This window comes from Rhinolophus ferrumequinum, chromosome 18 (genome assembly GCF_004115265.2).
Source record: "Rhinolophus ferrumequinum isolate MPI-CBG mRhiFer1 chromosome 18, mRhiFer1_v1.p, whole genome shotgun sequence".
In the NCBI taxonomy this organism is placed as follows: Eukaryota; Metazoa; Chordata; class Mammalia; order Chiroptera; family Rhinolophidae; genus Rhinolophus; species Rhinolophus ferrumequinum.
This window is the reverse complement of record NC_046301.1, coordinates 54,356,939-54,378,392: the sequence shown is the minus strand read 5'-3', so window position 1 is coordinate 54,378,392 and position 21,454 is coordinate 54,356,939. Positions and strand designations below refer to the sequence as shown.

At 35.9% G+C, this 21,454-nt stretch overlaps 1 protein-coding gene across 1 annotated transcript in view; it reads right to left on the bottom strand.

Annotated features, from left to right (window-relative positions):
* FSTL5 (follistatin like 5) overlaps nucleotides 1–21,454 on the bottom strand; it is a 631,294-nt gene that overhangs the window by 144,605 nt on the left and 465,235 nt on the right. The window contains exon 8 of the mRNA XM_033135298.1: nucleotides 19,092–19,212. Coding sequence (XP_032991189.1) covers nucleotides 19,092–19,212 — 121 coding nt within the window. The remainder of the gene's footprint in view (nucleotides 1–19,091; nucleotides 19,213–21,454) is intronic.

Sequence of the window (21,454 nt, the reverse complement as noted above, 5' to 3'; positions counted from 1 at the left end):
CATATACACATGTGTACATATGCACACATATTATTTTTAACCCTGTTCTAGTATTTAATATGATACAATAATAATTTACAATAATCACAAAATAATCGTCAGTTTTGTACATATATTTCTATAAATGTGAAAGTCTTAGTTTTCCTTAAGAAGAAACTGTAATTTTCAATTTTATCAATAGATGGCACTACTATTTACCATATAGTTTTGTTACACTATAACTTAAAATATTTGTTAAAAATATCAGTTAATTAAATAATATATTTTTCTTCCTTCTAAAAAACTTCCCATAAACAAATTATTATTTCCTTGACATGGTGATATTACTTTAAAAAATTCACTTTCAAAAGTGATACTAACAATTTTAATATACAATAATCACTATGTTATCAATAGTAATTAACAGTTACATTGTTATAATTCACAAAACTTCCTAGACACTTTCTAAGGAATCTTTTTTTTGTTATCATTTTTTAAGACATTCTGACTTAGAGTACAGTCTATGGGGAAGATGACGGTTTAGTTGTGAGGATGTTACTGTCATTGGGTGTTTTGCTTGCATATTATTTGTTTTTATTTTAAAATAATCAGGGGTCTTAAATCAAAAAGTGAGTTGGAGGAAACTCCAAATTTAATACCATAAATTATCTATTAACAGTGATAGAGCACTACCGATAGTCACAAATGATGTATATTCTATTGTTACTCCCTTATGAAACATATGAGAGACAAAATTACCTATATTTTGTCAGAAGCATACCGCTAAGTTACTAGAGATTCTGGTATATAGCAAACCTCCTACTCCCCTGTGGCTAAGTTTATTTAAACTAATTTGTATTAGCCAGAAATGGGGAGCCAGAAGCCAAGAACTTCTCAGGCCACCTTATTAACAATAAAATAATCAGAGCTTTCCAATCTGTACTGCTTTTCCATTTTTATTTGGTATATCTTGTCTGTCATCATCACCGTCATATTTATCATAATTAGCAATAATGATAACATCTTATAGTATTTGATTGATATGGGGAATTTACTGGCATTAAACTTTTAGAAGTATGCTTGCCTAATATTCTAAACTATATTAAAACTCCTTTGTACTTAACGTATTCCCAATAAATATATTGAAATAAATCAATATGTAGGTTTTAGAGGGGAAAAAATGCTATTTTCCTGACCTCACCTTTCTCCCTGACGCTCATCTATAGTCATTTATCTACATGAATGGCAATCCTCCTAATAAGAGAAAATTTAAGCAAGCCAGGGATGCCTTCTTGGCCCATTTTGAAATAGTTTTCCTTTTGCACTTCACACACACCTCTTTGGATTGATCTGACACCTCAAATTTCAAAAAGGCTGTATGGGTCAGAACTATGTCCTTGTTTATGCCACCAGAATGTTTTATTAGTGACGTAATCTGCTGTGAGTTTAGTCCAAGCACTGATTTCATCACTGTGGGGGGAGTATATCTTGAGACATAAATACTCTACATAGATACATGTAGAGTAACCAACTTTCACCAGTCCACCTACCATTTAGGTGATTATTTACTTTATTATGTTAAAAAAAAGTTTCCTGTTCAATAAACAAAATAGATTGATAAAGATCTGTTTACTACGTCCTATTTGTAAGTCTACAGAGAAAGCAAAGAATTTAGGAAATATGACCCGTGTTCTTTGGATATCTAATTGCAAAGCTCCATATAGGTTAAAAAATTAAAAGGAAAGTGGTTTGAAAATCTAATTACTTCTAATGAAAAAAAAAATCTAGAAATGCAGTATGTCTGAGGGAGAAGAGATTACTATGAGCTGCAGCATTCATTGATGCCTTCATGTAAAACATGGAACATGAATTGAGCCTTAGAAAATGGATCTGACTTAAAAAGACCAGAGAAAATGAGAGACCCACCCATGCCAGTAATCCTGTCTTGATGACTTTAAGAATTAATGTGCTACAAGAGTAAACTGCATTGAAAAAGAAATAAGTAATGAGTAATAAAAACATGTAAATTAATGATAATACTCAAAAGCATAAGAAAAACATAAAATGGCATTAATTTGGAGAACTCATAAAAACCTAAATACAGAATGTGAAAATACAATCCTATATTTTCCCAGGGCTCCAGAAAACAGTATACTATTGACTAAATTAGTGCTACAAATGATGTTCTATTTCATTGTTAAATTAATTGAAATGTTCTTTCCCTTTAGTCAAATTTAAAAGTGACACAGTTGTCAAAGAATGAAACCAAATTTACTGGTATACTGTATGGTACAATAAAGTGTAGTAAATGATATAAAAATTAGTTAATAAGTCCAGTCATAACTGGTCATAAATGCCTGAATTATATTAAGCTATTGTTTTTCAATTTTAAAATGTTTTATTCTTTTGAAATAAAGTATAATTTAAGCAGAATATGGAAGAAATAATCATAAATAATACACATAAAATGAAAAATTCAAGAAAACTCCATCATCAGTAACAGTAAAACAACACAGGGAAAGAGATAAGGCAAATTCATTAACTTAAATGAAGTAAAATTTATTTTTAGAACATATGGATTAACAAGTACACATGCAAATTGCAAAAAGTGCTTAAAATCCAATTAAGCTATCTTGAGAGTGCCCTCGTGCTAAATCTTTAAGATCAAATAAGCCTCATTATCACATTAACCTTCTTTCGACTCTCTTGTTATACAAGTGTCATTACATTAATTAGCCATTATACTGTTCTTTAAGTGCTGACCACCTCATGAGTGTTTCGTAACATTACCCAGTACTTGTATACACAGAAGTAATCTGTGAAATATCACTGGTGTTGACTTGTGTAAACCATGTAAGCCCAGTAAGCCATGTCATATTAATTGAAATAGGAGTATGGACATAATCAGATTATGATTTTATGAAGAACAATAATTTTATAATTATGTATATTTTTATAATTATAAAATAATTTTATAATTATTTTTAAGAAAACAAGATTCAGTACATTCACTTACCCACAAAAGTACGTAAGTGTGTTTATTTAAACCACAAACTAATTCTGGCTGAATGAGTGAATCATAGGTCAATAAGGAAGAGTGGTACCTGAGAATGCATCATTTACCTGAGAGATTTGTTCCTATTAATGAAAGACTCCACACACCATTCGATTCCTATAGAGGAGTTTTCCTCTCCTCAGCTCTTACTAAGTCCTGAATTGAGTCGAGGGATGGAGCATCTGTTTTGAGAAAGACTGAGCATATTTCGCTCCTCCCTTCTTACATGCTGGGTCTACCTGCAAAGAAGATGCGGTCTTTTCAACTCTCTTGGAAAAATTACTGGCATTGACTCTGTTTGCAAGTACTGAGGTCTACAGCAATGTTTATGATTTGGGGGAAATTAAATTATGGCAGTTAAATAATTGCTTTATATTTCAACCAGGTTCTCTAAGAAGCTTTTCTGTATTCAGATAATATTTTGTCTTTTATGTGACTCATTCTTGCATCTTTTCTCTCAATTGGTTCAGAAGACAAGATCATAAGAGAATGGTGTTATTTACTAATCTCCTAAATGCCCAGTATAGGATGCTTTAGGAAACTTTACAAAATTCACAGGAAGTGTGATTGACACACTAATACAAGGAGGAAGCACAACTTTTGCAGTGGTTCCAGTGGGTAAATGAGCCCTGATGGCATAATGCCTTGGAGCTGATTTTCATTTTTTTTTTTAATAGGAAAGTTGGCTTCTATATGCTGCAGACTCAGCACAGGGCTTTAGACCTTAAGCTTTAATAGATATGGCCTAATTAGATTTGATCTCATGGAGTGACTATTTTTTTCCCCACAAGTGAATAGTTCTGTTTCTGCAGGCAGAGTTTTGTCTAACAAATACAGACCTTAGGAGACAGGTCACCCTGTGTATGAACTGTCATAGTTCACCTTCAAATTATACAGGCACACTTTGGTATGGTAGTTCCATCAAGGCTAAAGCACAGATAGGTCCTTTGTTAGGTATCGGTAAGTGGTTTTGCTATGTTTCTCAACCAGGTTTATGGGCAGCAATTTTGTGTGTGCTTTTTTTTTTTTCTCCTAATGCCCAGGCAGCTAATTTCCATTAATGGTACAAAGGACTAAGTGTAGATTATTATTTAAAGTATCAGTAGCAGCCCTAGGTAGACAGTACCGACTGACTACCCAAATTCCATTAACTACCGTTAGTTAAACAAAGAAAGCATCTTACAGAGCTAACTTGCTGTAAAGACCAGCTTGTTCCAACGCTCTGGGGTACTAGCCCACTGCCACGTGGTAACAAGAACACGTATTCCCCATTTTTAGAAAGTTCACATTACACCACTTCTCTTTTACTAAAGACTAACATCAGTACCAGTTTTTGCTAACCAAAAGAAATCCTAAAGAAGATTTTCCCTTTTTATGAAAACAGGTGTAAAGCGAAAATGGCATTCAGCATTTGTGTTGCAGCGAGCTGTTAAAGAGGCAGCGGGCACCCAAAACAGCCAGAGTGGCCCTGCCAAGCCCCTTCCCTGGGCACTGTGGACACTCAACATCACCATCAAGCTGGGCCAGAGCTTTGAACTGTGTCTCTGAGCATCTGTACTGTGCCTCCACTTATTTTGTGAATCCATTAGCAAGATCAGTACTGAGGTAAATGCTTCTACATTTTAGAATGCTCTACTTTCAGATAGCGGGGCAAACCTGGACTCTGATTTCCTTATTTATATAAACTCTGATCGTGGTTTTAGATTGCAAAGATGTACAGTATGTCTTCACCCAAGGAAAATCACATATTTTATTAATAAACAAATATGACCCAAAAAGTTCTGTTATTTTAGAGAAATAAATCTCAAGGACTGCACAGAGAAAAACACTTAAAGCCTAAGACAGCAATTAAACTTCCATACCTCCACTGTCTCTAAGAATTAGGTTTGTTTAGGATGTCAAGGAGGAGTTAAAGCAGTTCAAAGAATATTCTTTAATTTTCCATCAGGATGCAAATAGTAGAAAATGAGAACAACATAAAGGAAGAAAGACTGATGAAACTGGAAAAAGTCAGACTTACTTAGGGGAATGTCTTAGAAGACAGAGCAACCAGATATGAAAAGGAAAATTAGACCTTGAAGTCCAATACACACACACACACACACACACATACCATGGAGAGGCGGCTCTTAACAAAGGTAGTAATAAAAAATGAGAAAATGTTTTAGCTGTCTACTTAATAATACCATAGACAGTCCCCAGTAATCTAACAGCAGAGGAGAGTAGAAAAATCTCAGAGAGCAGACTAGAGTAATTCTTCAAAGGGATCCTAAAGCAGGAACTAATGAGAAATGTTTATTCATCTATTCATGTGCATTAATTTAGCAAATATATATTCAGTCATAGCTGCGCAAGGCATTGTTTAGGGCATCTAAAAACAGAGAGGGAGAGAGGGATGGAGGGAGGGAGGAGGAGAAGGGAGGAAGAGGGAGAGGGAGAGGGAGAGGGAGAGGGAGAGGGAGAGGGAGAGAGAGAGAGAGAGAGAGAGAGAGAGAGAGAGAGAGAGAGAGAGAGAGAGAGAAGGGATCTTCTCTCGTGGGACAGATTCAAAATAAACTACAAATAAACTACAAATGTATTAAATAAATAATTTACCTTAGTTAATTAAATCTAATATGATATTATTTATATACCACTAACAAAGAAAAAGATCCACCTGTTTCATAGACACATTGCTTTTTATAACCATACATTGTAGAATGTATGCCTATTTCAAAGATGTTAAAATATGAAGGGAACAAAAACAGTGTAAATAGTATATGCAACTTGATAGAAGGAAATAGTGCTATGGATAAAATTGAGAGAGATGTCAAGTTGGAGAAGGTGAGGGAATAGTTACAATTTTAAATTGTGTAGTCTAGATAGGCTTCATTGCGAAAGGGACATTTAACCAAAGAGTTGATATAGGTTGAAACTGAGCCTTGTGGAAATCTGGAAAGTTTCTTCAGGCAGAGGGAATAACCAACACCAAACATTTAAGGGCAAAAAAAACGGTAAGCACTGAGTGCAGCTGGAGTAGAGTCTGCATCCTGGAAAGAGTAACAGGATAAGAAGCTACTGCAAAATCAGAACAGTTATGGTTTTGAAGGACACTCAAGACTGGCTTTTAATTGGAGTGACATTGGGAGCCATACAGGATTTTAAGCAGAAGAGGGATGTGACCTGACCTCATAAATGTGAAGTTGGGCAAACACATACATACATACATACATACATACATACATACATACATACATACATACATACATAAATAAGGTAGGGATACAAAAAAATAAGAATACTATTTCATAGATCTCTATCAAGTGTTTAGGCAAATTTTGGGGATAAAGTGTGTTAGAAAGACAGAAGAGCAGTATCAAATTCTCATGGAATCCCTGGATGTATTTCAAAGTGACAGTAATTACAGGTGGTCAAGGAGTTATCCTCTGTACCACAAGTCGCACGCCAGGAAATCTACAGAATTGAGATTCTGAGGGAAGTCACAGCCAAGATGAAACATACTAAAAGGATTCTAGGCAAGATAATGATGGATCATGCGTGGGCATAGGTTAGATATTGTTCTAATGGAAGAATAGCCCCTGGGTGGGATTACTCAAATCCACAAGGACAAGGTGGAACATATTTGTTTGAACTGTGAATATCTCTGACAGACTCAAATGCAGTATTTTCAAATCTCTCACTATGACAGATCCCATAGGACCATATAGAGAAATACATGGAAACAAACAAAAAAAAAAAAATGTTTGGGCCAGAAAGCAAAGAGAAATAAAAAAGAAGACACTTATTTCTAGCGTACTTCCCTACTAAAAGAAAAAGGAAGGAGTCCAAATCAAGAAGACGATAAAAATGGCGGAACTCCCCCTGAAAGAAATAATGGAATGACTAAGAGAAATTGCATTAGAAGCAGGGGGAACTATAGGAGAAATAACATAGCACACAATCGAGAAGCATTCTCAACTGAAGAAATGATACATTGTGGAGCTCACAGTGAGGTTTACATCTCTGCTGGGCTCCTGAAGGCACGCTCTACAGAAACATTAATCTCAGTTTGAGTTTTGGAATCTGCTAAAGCATATATGCCAGTGGAAACAATGGTGGTGAAATCCCTATGGACCTGGTTTCACAGATGCAAGCAATTCCATAGTGGCATTGGGTCCAAAGTGCCTGTTCCCAAAGACAATGATTGTCTTCAATGTTTTCTGAGAGAGATGACACTCTGCGTGGTTTGATCTTTCTCCCAGAAACCTTAGGAACACTGTGTTCTTGTGAGAAAATCAGGTCAGATGTGCTTTAAATGTATGCCCTCTTCTTTCTGAGCCCAGAGTTAGCTTCCCTTTCTCAGACTGCCTTAGAGCAGAATGCACTGATTGTGAGTTCAGGTAAGTATGCAAAGGGTTATCTGCTACCAGGAGGCCTGTCCAATAAAATACACACAACCCGTCATGTGTTGTTTCCTGTTATCTATTAAACATAGAGGATCCAGTGGAGGACGCCAAGTCCTTAGGGAAGTAATTCTAAAACGATCTGTGGTGGGGGATGTTTTTGTTTGTTTTTCCCTCCAATTTCTACAGTTACCAGAAAAGAAGATCATGTACATAGATGATGTAGCAATAAGAAATTACTAATAAAAATAAAATTTTTTCAAAGCTTACTCATAAATTCTATACTTTATCCCATAAATAGATAACAAATAGCTCACAGACTGATCAAGGACATAGAGCAGACCTGAATGTTACATTGTTAAATGGTGTTCATTAGGCTCAAGAAAAATTCAGAAATTTGAAATTATATGAAAGAATGAGGGGGCTCAGAAAGGGTAAATGCAAAAGTCTTGGGCAGTTAAAGAAAATATCCATGAGAGATATTTAACTACTAGAGCAAAAATGAAACAATGTATGTGAGGTTTATAACATACGTAGAAGTAAAATGTTTGCCAATATTATCACAAAAAATGGAAAGGGGAGAGACAAAGTATGCTATTTTAAGGTACTCGTTTTATATGTTAAGTTGTGAAGTATTTGAAGATACATGGTAATAAGTTGAAGTTGTGTGTTGTAAATATACCTTAGAGCTACATCTAAAAAACAAAAATAAAAAAGAAGTATAGCTAATAAGCCAATAATAGAGATAAAATAGAGTTCTAAAAATTATGTAGCCCAAGAAGACAGAATACAAGGAAATAATGAATAAAGAACTAATGCAAAACAAACAAACAAACAATAAAACACCCAAAAAACCTAATGTGACCATTTGAAAACAATTACCATGACGGTACACTTAAATCCAGTGAGAATTAGCCCCGTAGCCCAGTATATATATTGAATTTGTCCTGAAGCCATAAACTTTTGAAGGACCTCTCTCACTGAAAGGGAACCAAATAGGATATTAGGGAAGAAAGTGATTCTTCAGACTTTACTTTTACTTAAAACTTTTCAACTTTCTTTAAACTTTATGTTGCAAGAGAAGAATAATTTAATTTTGGATATTAATTATTTTGAACTAATTTACTTGCAACTTTAATCTTTGAAGTTTTATTTCTTTCCGGGAATTTAATAATCATATTATATGTGAAATTTTAAACATCTCTATGCTCTTGCTATTGCATACTTGTAGTATCTTTATGTCATGATTTAATCTAATTGCAGGCGCTCTGAAGAGCTCTACTGAACAGTGTAACTGGACATAATTTAGCATGGGAAATAATAGAGAGAAATAATTTTTAGGCCTTGGAGTTAAGGAATTAATGTACTGTTCTATCATATTTCAAAGCCTTCTAGAAGCGAACATATAGTGTCCACCAGTGTTCTCAGGGGGAGCTACAAAAGGGCAGCAGTAGGAATTAAGGTAAAGACTTTTCTTAGTAGGAGTGTCTGCAAGAGCAGCTGAGAAAAGAACTTAGGTTCAGATAGTTGATTTGGGAAGCTATCCTAGGAAGCACAAGTTAGAGATTAGGAAAAGTAAGATAGAGGAAAGAAAAAGAGCAAGAAAAGGAAAGAAAAAGAAAACGGGCAAGGTGAATTCATGAGATTCATGAGCATGTCATCACTATGAGTAAAAATAACTCAATTTCACTGTGGGCACGTTGAAGAATCATGTACAACGCAGCTCAGAATCTTCCCACAGAATAAGTGGGAAATTGTGCTTCTCACCCATTGACCTATGACCCTCATTGGTTAAGGACGGTCCCTGGGTGCATTAAATCCCTGGCACATCTGGTCTACCCTGAGTGCAGCTGTTAAGCTTCCTGTGTCAAATAAAGTTCTTAAGAGTGACAGAGCTACTAGTTCCTGCAATAAAAAACTGTCGAAAGACCTCCACCAGAGCTGAAGTGCCCAGTGTGGAGTTTGGAGCAAGATATCACAATTGTCTGCTGGAGGACCTTATGAGAGGGAGGGCTGATTTGATACATGTCTGATCTCACACCACCCAAAGAAATAGCTGAGATCACTATAAGCTCGGTTCCAAGTCAAAATTAAGAGAATAAAGCTGGAGAAGATGAGGAGGGAACATATAGTCCTACTTCTCATGTTTCTAGGGAATACAATTGCTAGAGTAGTAGTTCTCACACTTCATTGTCAAAATTATCATGAGGGTTTGTTAAAACACAGATTGTTCTACTTCATGCCCAGGGCCTCTGATTCAGTAGGTGGGGTGATCCCTGTCCTGAGATTTGCATTTTAAACAAGTTGCTGATGTTGGTTGCCCAAGAATGCCAATTAGAGATTTACTGAGCCAGAGGAACCCTTAAGGCTTCTCTCTCTCTCATCCTAATAACTCATTGTGGGGGGAGGAGAGAGAAGGAGAAAGTAGGACTCTCACTTCCTGCTTTCAGGATATTACTGTTTGCAGGAAAGTTTTACTCCCATGGGCATTTTGGCTGTGCAAAAAGTTTAGCAGGGAAGGCTGCCTGTGAGTGGACAAGGAAGTTCAAGTCTATGATGCAAATGAAGAAGCCCCTCGTTGCCCTAGACTTAAGCCACTTTCTAACTTTGAAGGAGAGAAATAGGAGCGTTCTATACAGACATCCTATAAAACAAGCAATTTTGTGTAGAAATTTCTGACATGACAAAGGAAAAAAATCCACTTGATATTATGTGTGGGATCTTAAACAATACGATGAACGAGAGAGAAATAGCAGTGTACTATGGGTCTATTGTGAATATGGACAAGATTTCTGCCCAGAGGGTACTGTAAACACTGAATAACTTTTAAAATTTCAAACATTTTGTATCCTAAACTGAAGATCTAAAGACAATTTACTTTATGTAAAAAGAAAAAGAAAAGCATGAAATGAATTCCACTGGTAGAATCAAGCTTCTTTGATTTATACATAATGTTTCTTCTGACAAGGACACAAAAGCACTCCTATATTTCAATAATTTAATTTTGCATTGTTTGAAAAGAAACAGAGCTATTGATAGACTTTTATTTGACTTGCATCCTGGGATATTTAAATACACTTTGGACTTCAAAAATACTTTTTCACAAATTCCATTAACTTGTGGTATTTTCAGACCTTTTTATGGTAATCAATGATATATTTTATTTTTATTACTAATTGACAAATTGTTAAGATAAGTATGTTAAATCCTCTATGAAAATACAATTTTCTAGAGGTCTTTTTAACCTTTTCTGAAAAGTGGATGGAGAATGGAAAATGAGTTAAACTAGTTTTAGAGATTTATTGGGTCCGTAACTGTTATTTGGCTATCTAATTTGCATTTTCTTGCATTTTCATTGTATTTTGCCACTGTCAAAACTCATTCCTAACCTTTTGTGATTGAATTATGACAATATTCTGAGTGATCTCAAGTTTACTATGCTTATTTATACACAAAACATATGTTTAAAGTTCTTATGCCAAATATAAAACACCATAAAACCAAAGGAAAGAGAAACAACAACAAAAAAGGGAGAAATGGATTGTTTAGCAAATCCCTTATAGGGCTGCTATTTTATAGCTAATTCTACCATTTCAAAACATTTGATTGTAAAGTGTTATATTAAAGAAAAAAACCACAGGCCCAAAATGGCATCACTCATGCTAAAAGTCTGTGATACTAAACCTAGATTTAATACCATTTGATCTAACACCAAAATGATCTAATTGCATTTTCAAACCTCTCCCAGAAATGTAATCTTAATCAGTCAGTCCGAAATTTTTTGGTCAAGCACCTGTAAGGTACTCTGTCATGTGAGCCCTCACCATTGCCCATAGAAAAAAAGAGGCAATCTGCAGGATACAAATCCTTCCTGTTTTCTTCCTCCAAAGAAAAGATGTTCTGGCCCAAAAATAATCCTATCTTTACTTTTCTTAATAGCTCTCTTGCCCGCCCCCCTTCTTTCTATAAAAAATAAAATAAAATAAAGTTCCATTTCAATTTCATAAAACTCGGAGCTCCCTCTAGTTACTAGATGGGGTGCTGCCTGATTCATGAATTGCTTAATAAAGCCAATTAGATCTCCAAATTTACTGGGCTGAATTTTGTCATTTAACAGTCATTATTCTATTACTGTTTTGTAAAACATTTTGACTCTCTAGACACTTTTGAGATAAAAATGGTTAGTTACCTACAAAATGTATCACCCCTCCCCATTCCTTCTGTCTTTGTAATTAGTTAAACCCTTAATCATTATGGATTAAGGTCAAAGAAATATACTTTTTAATCTCTGCATTTTAGAGAGGGCCAATGGGAGTTATTTATTGTAAGTGCTTCCACTGAAGTTCTTTTAAAAGCACTCTCTCAGGTGTCAGGTGCTATTTTTCTTTCCTCTCTCTTCCTTTTTCTTTGTGGAAATATCAACATGATGATCAGAATTTCCACCATTTGGAAAAGAAGGGATGGCATCGTGAATGAAAACCAGGTGCTAATCACAATATGAGAAGCATAGGACAACGACATCACAGAGTGACATCATGCAGGGTGTCATGCGGGGTCTCAGCTCCTGTTCCCCACATAAGACCATGGTGAAGCCAAAAAGGAACACCCGTGGAGCCATAGATAGGGGTGTCATACCACTATATTCTCGCTGGAAGCTGGGTTGGATACACAGGAAGCAGGAGCCACACGATCCGCAACCTGCTGTCTACTCTGTCAACCAACCTCACTTGCTAGCTGCAGTTTGCCATGCTAATTGAAATCCGCTGTGCTAACTGCAATCCTCACTTGTCAGCCACCATCATCTGCCAGTGTAGCCATGGCAGTTATATTAGTGGCCAATAGCTCGCTGGTTACAGCTGACAGCCAATTAGCCACAGCTGATGGCCATCCAATCAGAGTTGATGGCCATTTACTACCTGAGCCAGCACCTTTCCACGTGAGGCCCAGAGCCTGGAAACTGCACTCCTGGCTCTGTTCCCACAGTGACCATCCTAAACCACCTTATCTAGGCTTCTTCCATGCAAAATAAAAACACACCGGTATCTTTTTAAAGCCCGTTGTTTTGGGTCTCTGTTATAGCAGCCAAAAGTAATCTCTTACTGATACAAATGAATTTTGTGCAGATTTTTAGCTTCTTCAAATAGGTGTAAATATTAAAGATGTTTCTTGAAATGCACTTATTGTCTTCCTTTGATAAAAATGTAGTAGAACAAGTTTTTGATCAAATTGGTTGAATTTGAATTTGTTATTTTGTACTTCATTTCTCCTTTTCAGTTAAAGCCAGGACGGGCAAGTTAGATTTAGAAGAATAGCTGGGTTGCCTTAACAGCTATCAAACTTTAATTCTCCATACATTCTTTTATACAGACTTCACATAATTAAAAATTTTCTTATAAACAGAATTATCAGATGCCTTAAGAAAATGCTTTGAGTGAAGGTATTTTGTTTGTTTGTTTTTCCTTTCTCCGTAGTAAGCTATCATATTATTATCTGACCAACTTAGAAAACCCAGTCAATTTTTCACTTCATTTTACTTCTCATCGTCTCACTTCTTTTCTTACCTATCGCATTCCTTACCTTGCCATTTATTCTATGGTCCCTTATTATAATCATTCTCTTGTAAACTTGCTTAACTTCCTCATGCCTATTTGTCTCCCACTTACTCACCCGGAAAATGCTGATTAAAACCAAATCTCTTCTTGCTCTGATTGCAAATTCACAGCCAACCACACCTGAAGAACGAATACGTATCTTCTCAAGGACACCCAAAAATCCATTCAATATGCCAACTATATACTGCCATGTCCATCACCCCCCTGCCCTGAAATATCATTTACTTTATAGCTCTTCCTCTCCTCAAACCACGAGTGTTCTCACAGACTCCTCATTTTCGATATCGTGTTTCCCTGAAAATAAGACCTAGCTGGACAATAAGCTCTAATGCATCTTTTGGAGGAAAAATTAATATAAGACCCTGTTTTATTTTACTATAATATAAGACTGGGTCTAATATAATATAATATAATACCCAGTCTTATTTTACTATAAGACCCAGTCTTCTACAATATGAGACTGGGTCTTATATTAATTTTGTTCCAAAAGACACATTAGAACTGATTACCCGGCTAAGTCTCATTTTCAGGGAAACACGGTTGTTGGTATTCTTCACTGCACTGAAAAAAAAAAAAAAATCCAAGCAATACAAAAAGGATTTCCTCATGTTCCCATGCTGAACACCTGTTCTTAAAGAGTCTGTCTTGCTCCCTGTTTCAACAGATTAACTATTCATCTTCCAAAGACAAATCAATGTAACTATATTAGATCAGACTTTAAAAGACTCGACTACTGCATTCTCCCCTTTTTCTGTTAAAGAAGCTGCCTTTCATCTCTATTGGATTATTCACCACAGCATAAAAAAATGGTCACATCTGTAATTTTATAAAATTCCCTCCCTTGACCCCCCAGCTACCACAGTTCTTTCTCTGTTCACTTTCAACCTATGTTCAGCAATGATAGTATCATTGTTCCTCTTCCCAAATCCCATCCCTCATGAAAACATTTATTGCAAGGATTCTGAAGCAGATTAAATGTAGTAGGAGGTAATAGAAAGAGACTGGTTTTATTCTTAAGTTCAGGGACCTTTGTTTCTAGAAAAGGGAAAACTATAGAGTTCATCCTAGGCAATCACTGCTAATACAGTAGTCTCTCCTCATCGACAGTTTTATTTACCACAGATTCAGTTAGCTGTGGTCAAACAAGGTCCAAAAATATTAAAAGATGTCCAGAAATAAACAACTCATCAGTTTTACATTGTACAAGGTTCTGAGTAGGTGTGATGAAATCTCTCCGAGTCCCACTACACCTGTCTGTGACATGAATCATCCCTTTGACCAGTCTCAAACATATATATACGTCCTGTCCCTTTGTCACTTAGTAACCATCTAGGTTCTCAGATCTACTCTCACGGTATCATAGTGCTTATATTCAAGTAACTCTCATTTTACTTAATAAAGGCCCCAAAGCACTATAGTAGTGATGGCGGCAATTTGATATGCCAAAGAGATGCCGTACAGTGTTTCCTTTAAGTGAAAAGGTGAAAGTCCTTGACTTAATAACGAAAGAAAGAAAAAAAAAATAAAGAAAAAAACCAAAACTCTGCTGAGGTCGCTAAGATCTACAGTAAGAACAAATCTTCTATCCGTGAAATTGTAAAGATGGGAAAGAAATTTGTGCTAGTTTGGCTGTCGCACTTCAAACTGCAAAAATTACAGCCACAATGCAAGATAAGTGCTTAGTTAAGATGGAAGAGGCATTAAATTTGTGGGTATAAAACATAAACAGAAAGCACGTTCCGATGAATGGCAATGTGTTGTGCCAGAAAGCATTGAGCCTTTAGAAGACTTCAGCATGGGATCCTGTCAAACTGTTAGTCAGAAAGTAAGCATAAGCGCCTGGAGGGGTGGGCAATAATGTAATGAACCCTTTGCACTGCCCAGGTCCACTCCCCAGGGACCACCTAGGTCCAAACCCCAGGGACTAATTTTGTAGTTAGAACATCCTGAAAAAAAGGAAGTAAAATCTATCTAGAATATTCTGGTTTTGGATGCCTGTACAGAATGTTAAAGCTTACCCTTGGTTTAACCTCAGCCTCATTATAATATAGTTACAATAAATTAGCACTGTGGTTTTAACCTCCCCCCACCCCACCCCATGGGTTTTTCTGTGTGCATTATGGGTAAAGGCATGCATAGAACGGAACGGAAGGGGTTATATAGCCTACACATCGCATATCAATCAAATGACCCAAATCTGTACATCACATGCAGAGCTGGCTCAATGCCAACAATATAAAAGTAAAACCCCAAACCCTTTGGGGCCATTGCCTCTCTTGACTTGGCCTGTTCTTCCCTTAGAATGTATCCTAATAAGCTTTCTTTGTACCTTCATGTTTGCTGTTTGCTGATCTGTAATTCTTTACTGCATTGGTAACAGGACCAAGCAGTTACTCTGGTAACAACACGAGTGAACACATTCACATCACTTTTATTACAGTATATTGTTATAATTATTCTATTTTACTACTAGGTATTGTTGTTAATCTGTTACTGTGTCTTGTTTATAAATTAAACTTTACCATAGGTATGTATGCATAGGAAAAAACATAACATATATAGGGTTCAGTTATATCCTCGGTTTCGGGTAACCCCTGGGAGTCTTGGAAGGTATTTCCTTCAAATGGGGGGGACGGGGGATTGTATTAAATTCCTCTTAATTAATTAATACTGTTAAGACTGATAGTGGCAGAGAATGGGCTCTGTTTCTGAGAGTTCATTATTCCTTTATTCCCACGTTCCACTTCAGAACAACCTGAAATCAGAAAGTAAACAATTCATCCACAGGAAGGGATGAAATGAGGGAGCTGAGTTTCCCCAATGTGGCTCAGGGCACATCTTGCAACATGAAAGTCTGCAGTTTGGCTCAAAATTTTCTTCCTGTGCTTCCCAGCTGGAAACATGGCAAATGAGTGAGTTATGTAAGAAACCTGCATCAGATGTGAATAAGGAGCAGAAACTCCTAAAGAACCATTGTAAAGAGTCATTTACAATGGTTCTCACACTTTACTAAGTATCACAATTTAACAGAAAGCTTGGTAAAATGCAGAGTTCAAATCAAATTTCTAGATAGTTGTGGTGAATCCCAGGGTTCTACATTTTTGATAATTTTTTCATGTGATTCTGGTGCAGGTAGAACATGAGCCACGTACTGCTTTAAAAACTACCAAGTACTCTAACATAATTGGTAATTAGACAGAAAGAACCAGGACTGGGAGTTAGGATAAGAGATAAAAGACAGAACCAGGGGGGTGGGGACTACAGAGCATTGCTCTTATCAAATAGGCCCTCAGTCTATAAACAATTACAAGAAAGAAGGAGTGAGGACCAGACTTGCAACAATAAGCATTTCCCCAGGGATACAGCATCTCGATAGGGGACATCCCCCATATAGAATTGTCCTGTACTGCAAGATTGTGTATCCTCAGGTACAATTGTTATATCTGAAAGTCTAGCTCCGAACATGTGAGACCAATGGGGACAGGATACATCAGCTCCCTCACATCTTGCCTGCTTTCTTCACTAGTTTCCTTAAAAATTGGTGTCCAAGCTGTGATATTGTGATTAATAATAAGAAATATATATTTGGTCTTCATCCCCATTTCAGAGCTACCAAAATCCTGGAATTTCCTAAATGTTGAGAGTGATGAAAGTATATTTTGTGATGGTAATGAAGTGACTTTGGATCTCACCCAAGGGTGGTAGCTGGTTGTCTGGAGAATCAACTATGTGATTAGAGGTTTGAAATCCCTGTTCAGGGGGCAAGAGGAGTTGGAGAATGAATTTAATTTTCAATGGCCAATGACTTAGTCAATTGTGACTGTAATAAAGCCCCCATAAAAACCCAGGAGGACAGCTTCCTTGTCCTTTCTTTTTTTTTTTTTCAGAAAGCATCCACATTAAAGAACCAGAATGATTTGACATGCCACCTTGCCAGGCCCCAGACCTCACCTTTTGTATCTCTTCATCTGACTATTGATTCGTATTTTTTAATATCCTTTAATATTCTTTGTAAATAGGTACTCTAGTAACATATATCTCTGAGTTCTGTTAGCCATTCTAGATAATTAACTGATCCCAAGGAGGGGGTTATGGGAACCTCTGATTTAGAGCCAGTGGGCCAGATAACAACCTGGATTTGAAATTGGCATTCTAATTTGGAGGCGGTGAGGGGTCATTGGGATCTCTAGGGGTTTGGTCAGAAGCACAGATAACAATCTGGGCTTGCAGGTGGTGTCTGAATTATATGTGTATGGAGGGGTGGGTAGTCTTGTGGGACTAAACCCTTTATCTGTGGAATCTGATTCTCTCTCTGGGTAGCGAGTGTCATAACTGAGTTGAATTCTTGGACACCCTGCTGGTATCCAAAGTTTTTGTTGGTGTGGGGGGGGAACCCCCCTCCACATACATGGTAATTAGGTCCAGGCACCCAATATACAAGCCTTCACCCATATCTAGTTGCCAACTGACTTTGCTCTGGAAATAAGGCCTCGATCAGCTTCTGTTGAGTGTCGACAATTGAGCTGAGTGTCGAACCATGAACTCCCCAATCTTTTCAACCTTTTTGGCAACATTTTCTTAATCGATTTCCAGGACATATTTCCCATCACAGGGTGCTCATTCTATGTCTTCTTTTCTCCACTTGCTAACTTCAGCTCCAAAGTTTGGACTTCACATCCATCTATACTCATTCCTAAAATGACCTCATCCAGCTCAGATTTATGGCTTCAAATACGGTCTCTACACTTTGATATTATCTTAATATACAACTTTGGCCTGTCACTCCCCTTTGATCTCCAGACTTTTATACTAACTTGCATATTTGACTTCTATCTGGGTAAGTGTGTCAAAGTTAATTAGTCAAAAAAAAAGTATGAAACGAAAACAAATTATATTAATCTCATTCAATCTCCAAATATGCTTCTTCTCCATTGCAGTTAATGTTATGACCATATATCCAAATGCTTCCTTCAAATTACTTGGGTTATTTTTTTTCTATTTAATTCCCTTTCTTTCATACTCACATACCATTTCTCAGAATATCATCAAATCTACTTTTAAAATATATTCCAATCTGAGCACTTCTTTACATTTTCACCATTCAACTATATTTTAAGCCACCATTTTCTCTTCCCAAACTACTAAAATAGTTTTATAACATATCTCAGTGCTTCCAATCATTATAAAACAAATCAGAATGTGCCACTTTATACATGAAATACTTTGATGGCTTCCCATTACATGTAGAATGGGGACCTAAGTATTTAGGTCCATGTGGTTCCATGTGATATGACCCCAAAACACATCTCCAAGTTTATATCCACCACTCTCCTTTTAATGCATACTAACTAACCACACTAGCCATCTTGCTCTTCCTATAGAAAGCCAAGTAAGTTTCTGCTCCTTTTTGTAAATCACACAGTAAATTAATAAGTATATGTCAGTATGAAAGTGAATCAGTGTGTATTCATCTTACCTGTAATCCTATATAGTGACTTCAACTAAATAACTAAAATTTGAATTAAATCAGAGACAAAACGAAGCTCTGATTGTAAGAATGATATTAGCCTACTTGACCTATGTCCATAGCCATTAAATTAACCAGTAAGACTATACAATTTGCTGTACATAAATAACATTTTTTATATCACTAATAAGATCAACTAAATAGATGATCTGATTAAAGTATTAAAATACTTAATTTTTTCAGTTTCTAAAATGTATATGGTTGGCTATTTGTTGATAGTCTTCTCAAGCTGAAAAGGTAATTTACATTTCCTAATGTTTAATTTTCCAATGAGAATGAGTTACTTCGTAATGTTTCATGATCAGAACAGTGGTGCAAGTTTACAGTATTTATTCACTCAAATACTTTTTTAAATTGAAATAGGTTTTACATTAACAGTGTCTGTCATAAATCAATCAATCAATCAATAAATAAATAAATACATAAATACATACATATATAAATAAATAATGAAGCCTTGCCTTCCCAGTCAACTATGCTATTCTTTGAATATCTGGTGAAGCAAACAATAATTTTAGCAACACCACATTCCTTACCGTTCACTTGGAAGATGTGAGTCTGATAGACTTTTTCATAGCCATCTGCATAGCAGGTGTAATTGCCCATGTGAGTTGTGGTAACCTTAGTGATATACAAGGACCCGTCATCTCCAAAGTCCTATAGAAGAAAAGTAACATTTAAGAAGTGAATGTTTGTATTTAATATATTTTTAAACAATTCACTTTTTTTAAAGTGTATTTAAAGGAAAGTAAATAAAGTAAAACATTGTTTTAAACTATCAAAATGATCATCATTAGTCCTATAAAGCTGGGAGACCTGTCATTACCATTTTCAAGGTATATTTTGTTTAAAAAGGGTAATGTCACTCATAAACATAGCTTTTTAGTATTTATTTGAAATATGTGAGTTTATATGTAAAGTCACTCAATTTCCACCTTTTTTTCCAATTCAGTTTACATCTTTAATTAATAAAGCTACACCATGAATTTTTCTTATTTGTAGCCACAACAAACAGACCTTAACGACATTCTTCCCATTTATAACTGTCCATTAATTTTTATATTCTTTAAGTATGTATTTAACCAGAAACATTTGATTAAATCAGTGTGGTCTCAGAGATAAAAATTTATAGATGTATTGATAGAATAGGATTTTTTTAAAATCTAGAAACAATCAATACATTAGACAAAAAGGTTACCATAACATTTCAAAGCTGTGGGGACAAATACATAACCATTGTGGAAAAGAAAAAATAGAAATCTCACACTGTTGTCAAAATCCAATTTTAGAAGCACCTTTGGAAAGTAAAGACAAGAAGACATTGCCTTTCTTCTATAAAGGCAATGAATACACTGGTAAAAATTGTCAAAGTTAACCTTTTCCGAACTCTGGAAATAGGCAAAGGCTCATATCAATCTACTGAGCACCAACTATAGTTGTGGAATACTATAGTATTCCACGAAATAAGTAAATCAAATCGTCATGTACGTATTTCAATTATTTCTCTTTAAAACTGGGTGGGTGGTGGGGTGGTGGCTGAGCATCTGTGATCCAGTGGGATTTGTGGCATTCATCTCTCCACAGCTGTGTGGAAGCGTTGACCCACCAGTTTTGTAACTTGGCTAGCTGTGAATGCCATGATCCCAGCTGACACCTGAGAGGGAAGAACAGGTATGGAGCTCCTCCAAGGCCTCATCTCCAGAGAACTGTCACTATTTGACCTACGCAGCAGTTTCCTGAAAACTTCAATTTTTGAGACTTCTTTTTTATTGTAGAAAGATTTAGAGCTCAGCCTGTGTAAATAGTCCTGCCCCTAAGTCCTTTATTAAAAAGAAAAAAAACGAAACAAAACAAAATGTCAATTGTTTAACATGATAGCTTTTTATGATAGATACTAGTTGTGGATAACAATAGGCAGGACAAAACATTTAAAAGGAAAAATGTGCATGGGATGTCCATAGTGTGATCTGAAAATATCTGTATATTCCTGGGAATCTATAAGGCCACACAAATGTGCAGGACTGCGCATGACCGGAAAGATGTATGTTCTTTACATTTTAGGACTAGGGAGAGAATCGTTAATCTCTCATACCTGGCTGACCTTTGAGGCCATGCATTGGCAGTGAGTGAAGGATAAAGTACACTTGTAACGGTTTGTAGGAGCATTCAATAAACATAAACATAAATAGAACATCTCAGCAAAGTTTGAAAAACTTATTGATGCAAAGCATTTAATTAAATCTCTATCCAATCATTAAATCACCAAGATAACTGAGCAAAGGCTTCAGTGACCACACACAGCTGACTGAAGAAAAATAGATAAATTATAATTCTTCATCAAAATTAGAAACTTTTGCAGCCCAAAAGACACTATCAAGAAAATGAAAACATACCCCACAGAATGGGAGAAAATATTTACAAATCATTTGTCTCATACGGTTCTTGAATGCATAATTAAAAAAAATCCTATACAATTGAACAACAAAAAGACAAATAATCCAATTAAAACAATGGGTAAAGGATTTGAATAGATATCTCTCACAAAAAGATTTACAATGAACATAAGTACATAAAAAGATGTTCAGCATCCTTAGTCATTAGGGAAATGCAAATAAAAACCACTATAAGATACCACTTTATATCTTCTAGACTTGCTAAACTAAAAATGATGGACAGTATAACTGTATGAATGGCAAAACTGGAACTTTTAAATGTTGTTGGTGGGAATATTAAATGGTGTACTACTGTGGATAACGGTTTGGCAGTTCCTGAAAAAGTTACATGTGATATGACCCCAAAACACGTCTCCAAGTTTATATCCACCACTATAAATATGGTTATCTTAGGGTTAAAATAATTCTGTGATCAGGGGTTGAGAGAAAGGGTCATCACATGTCTA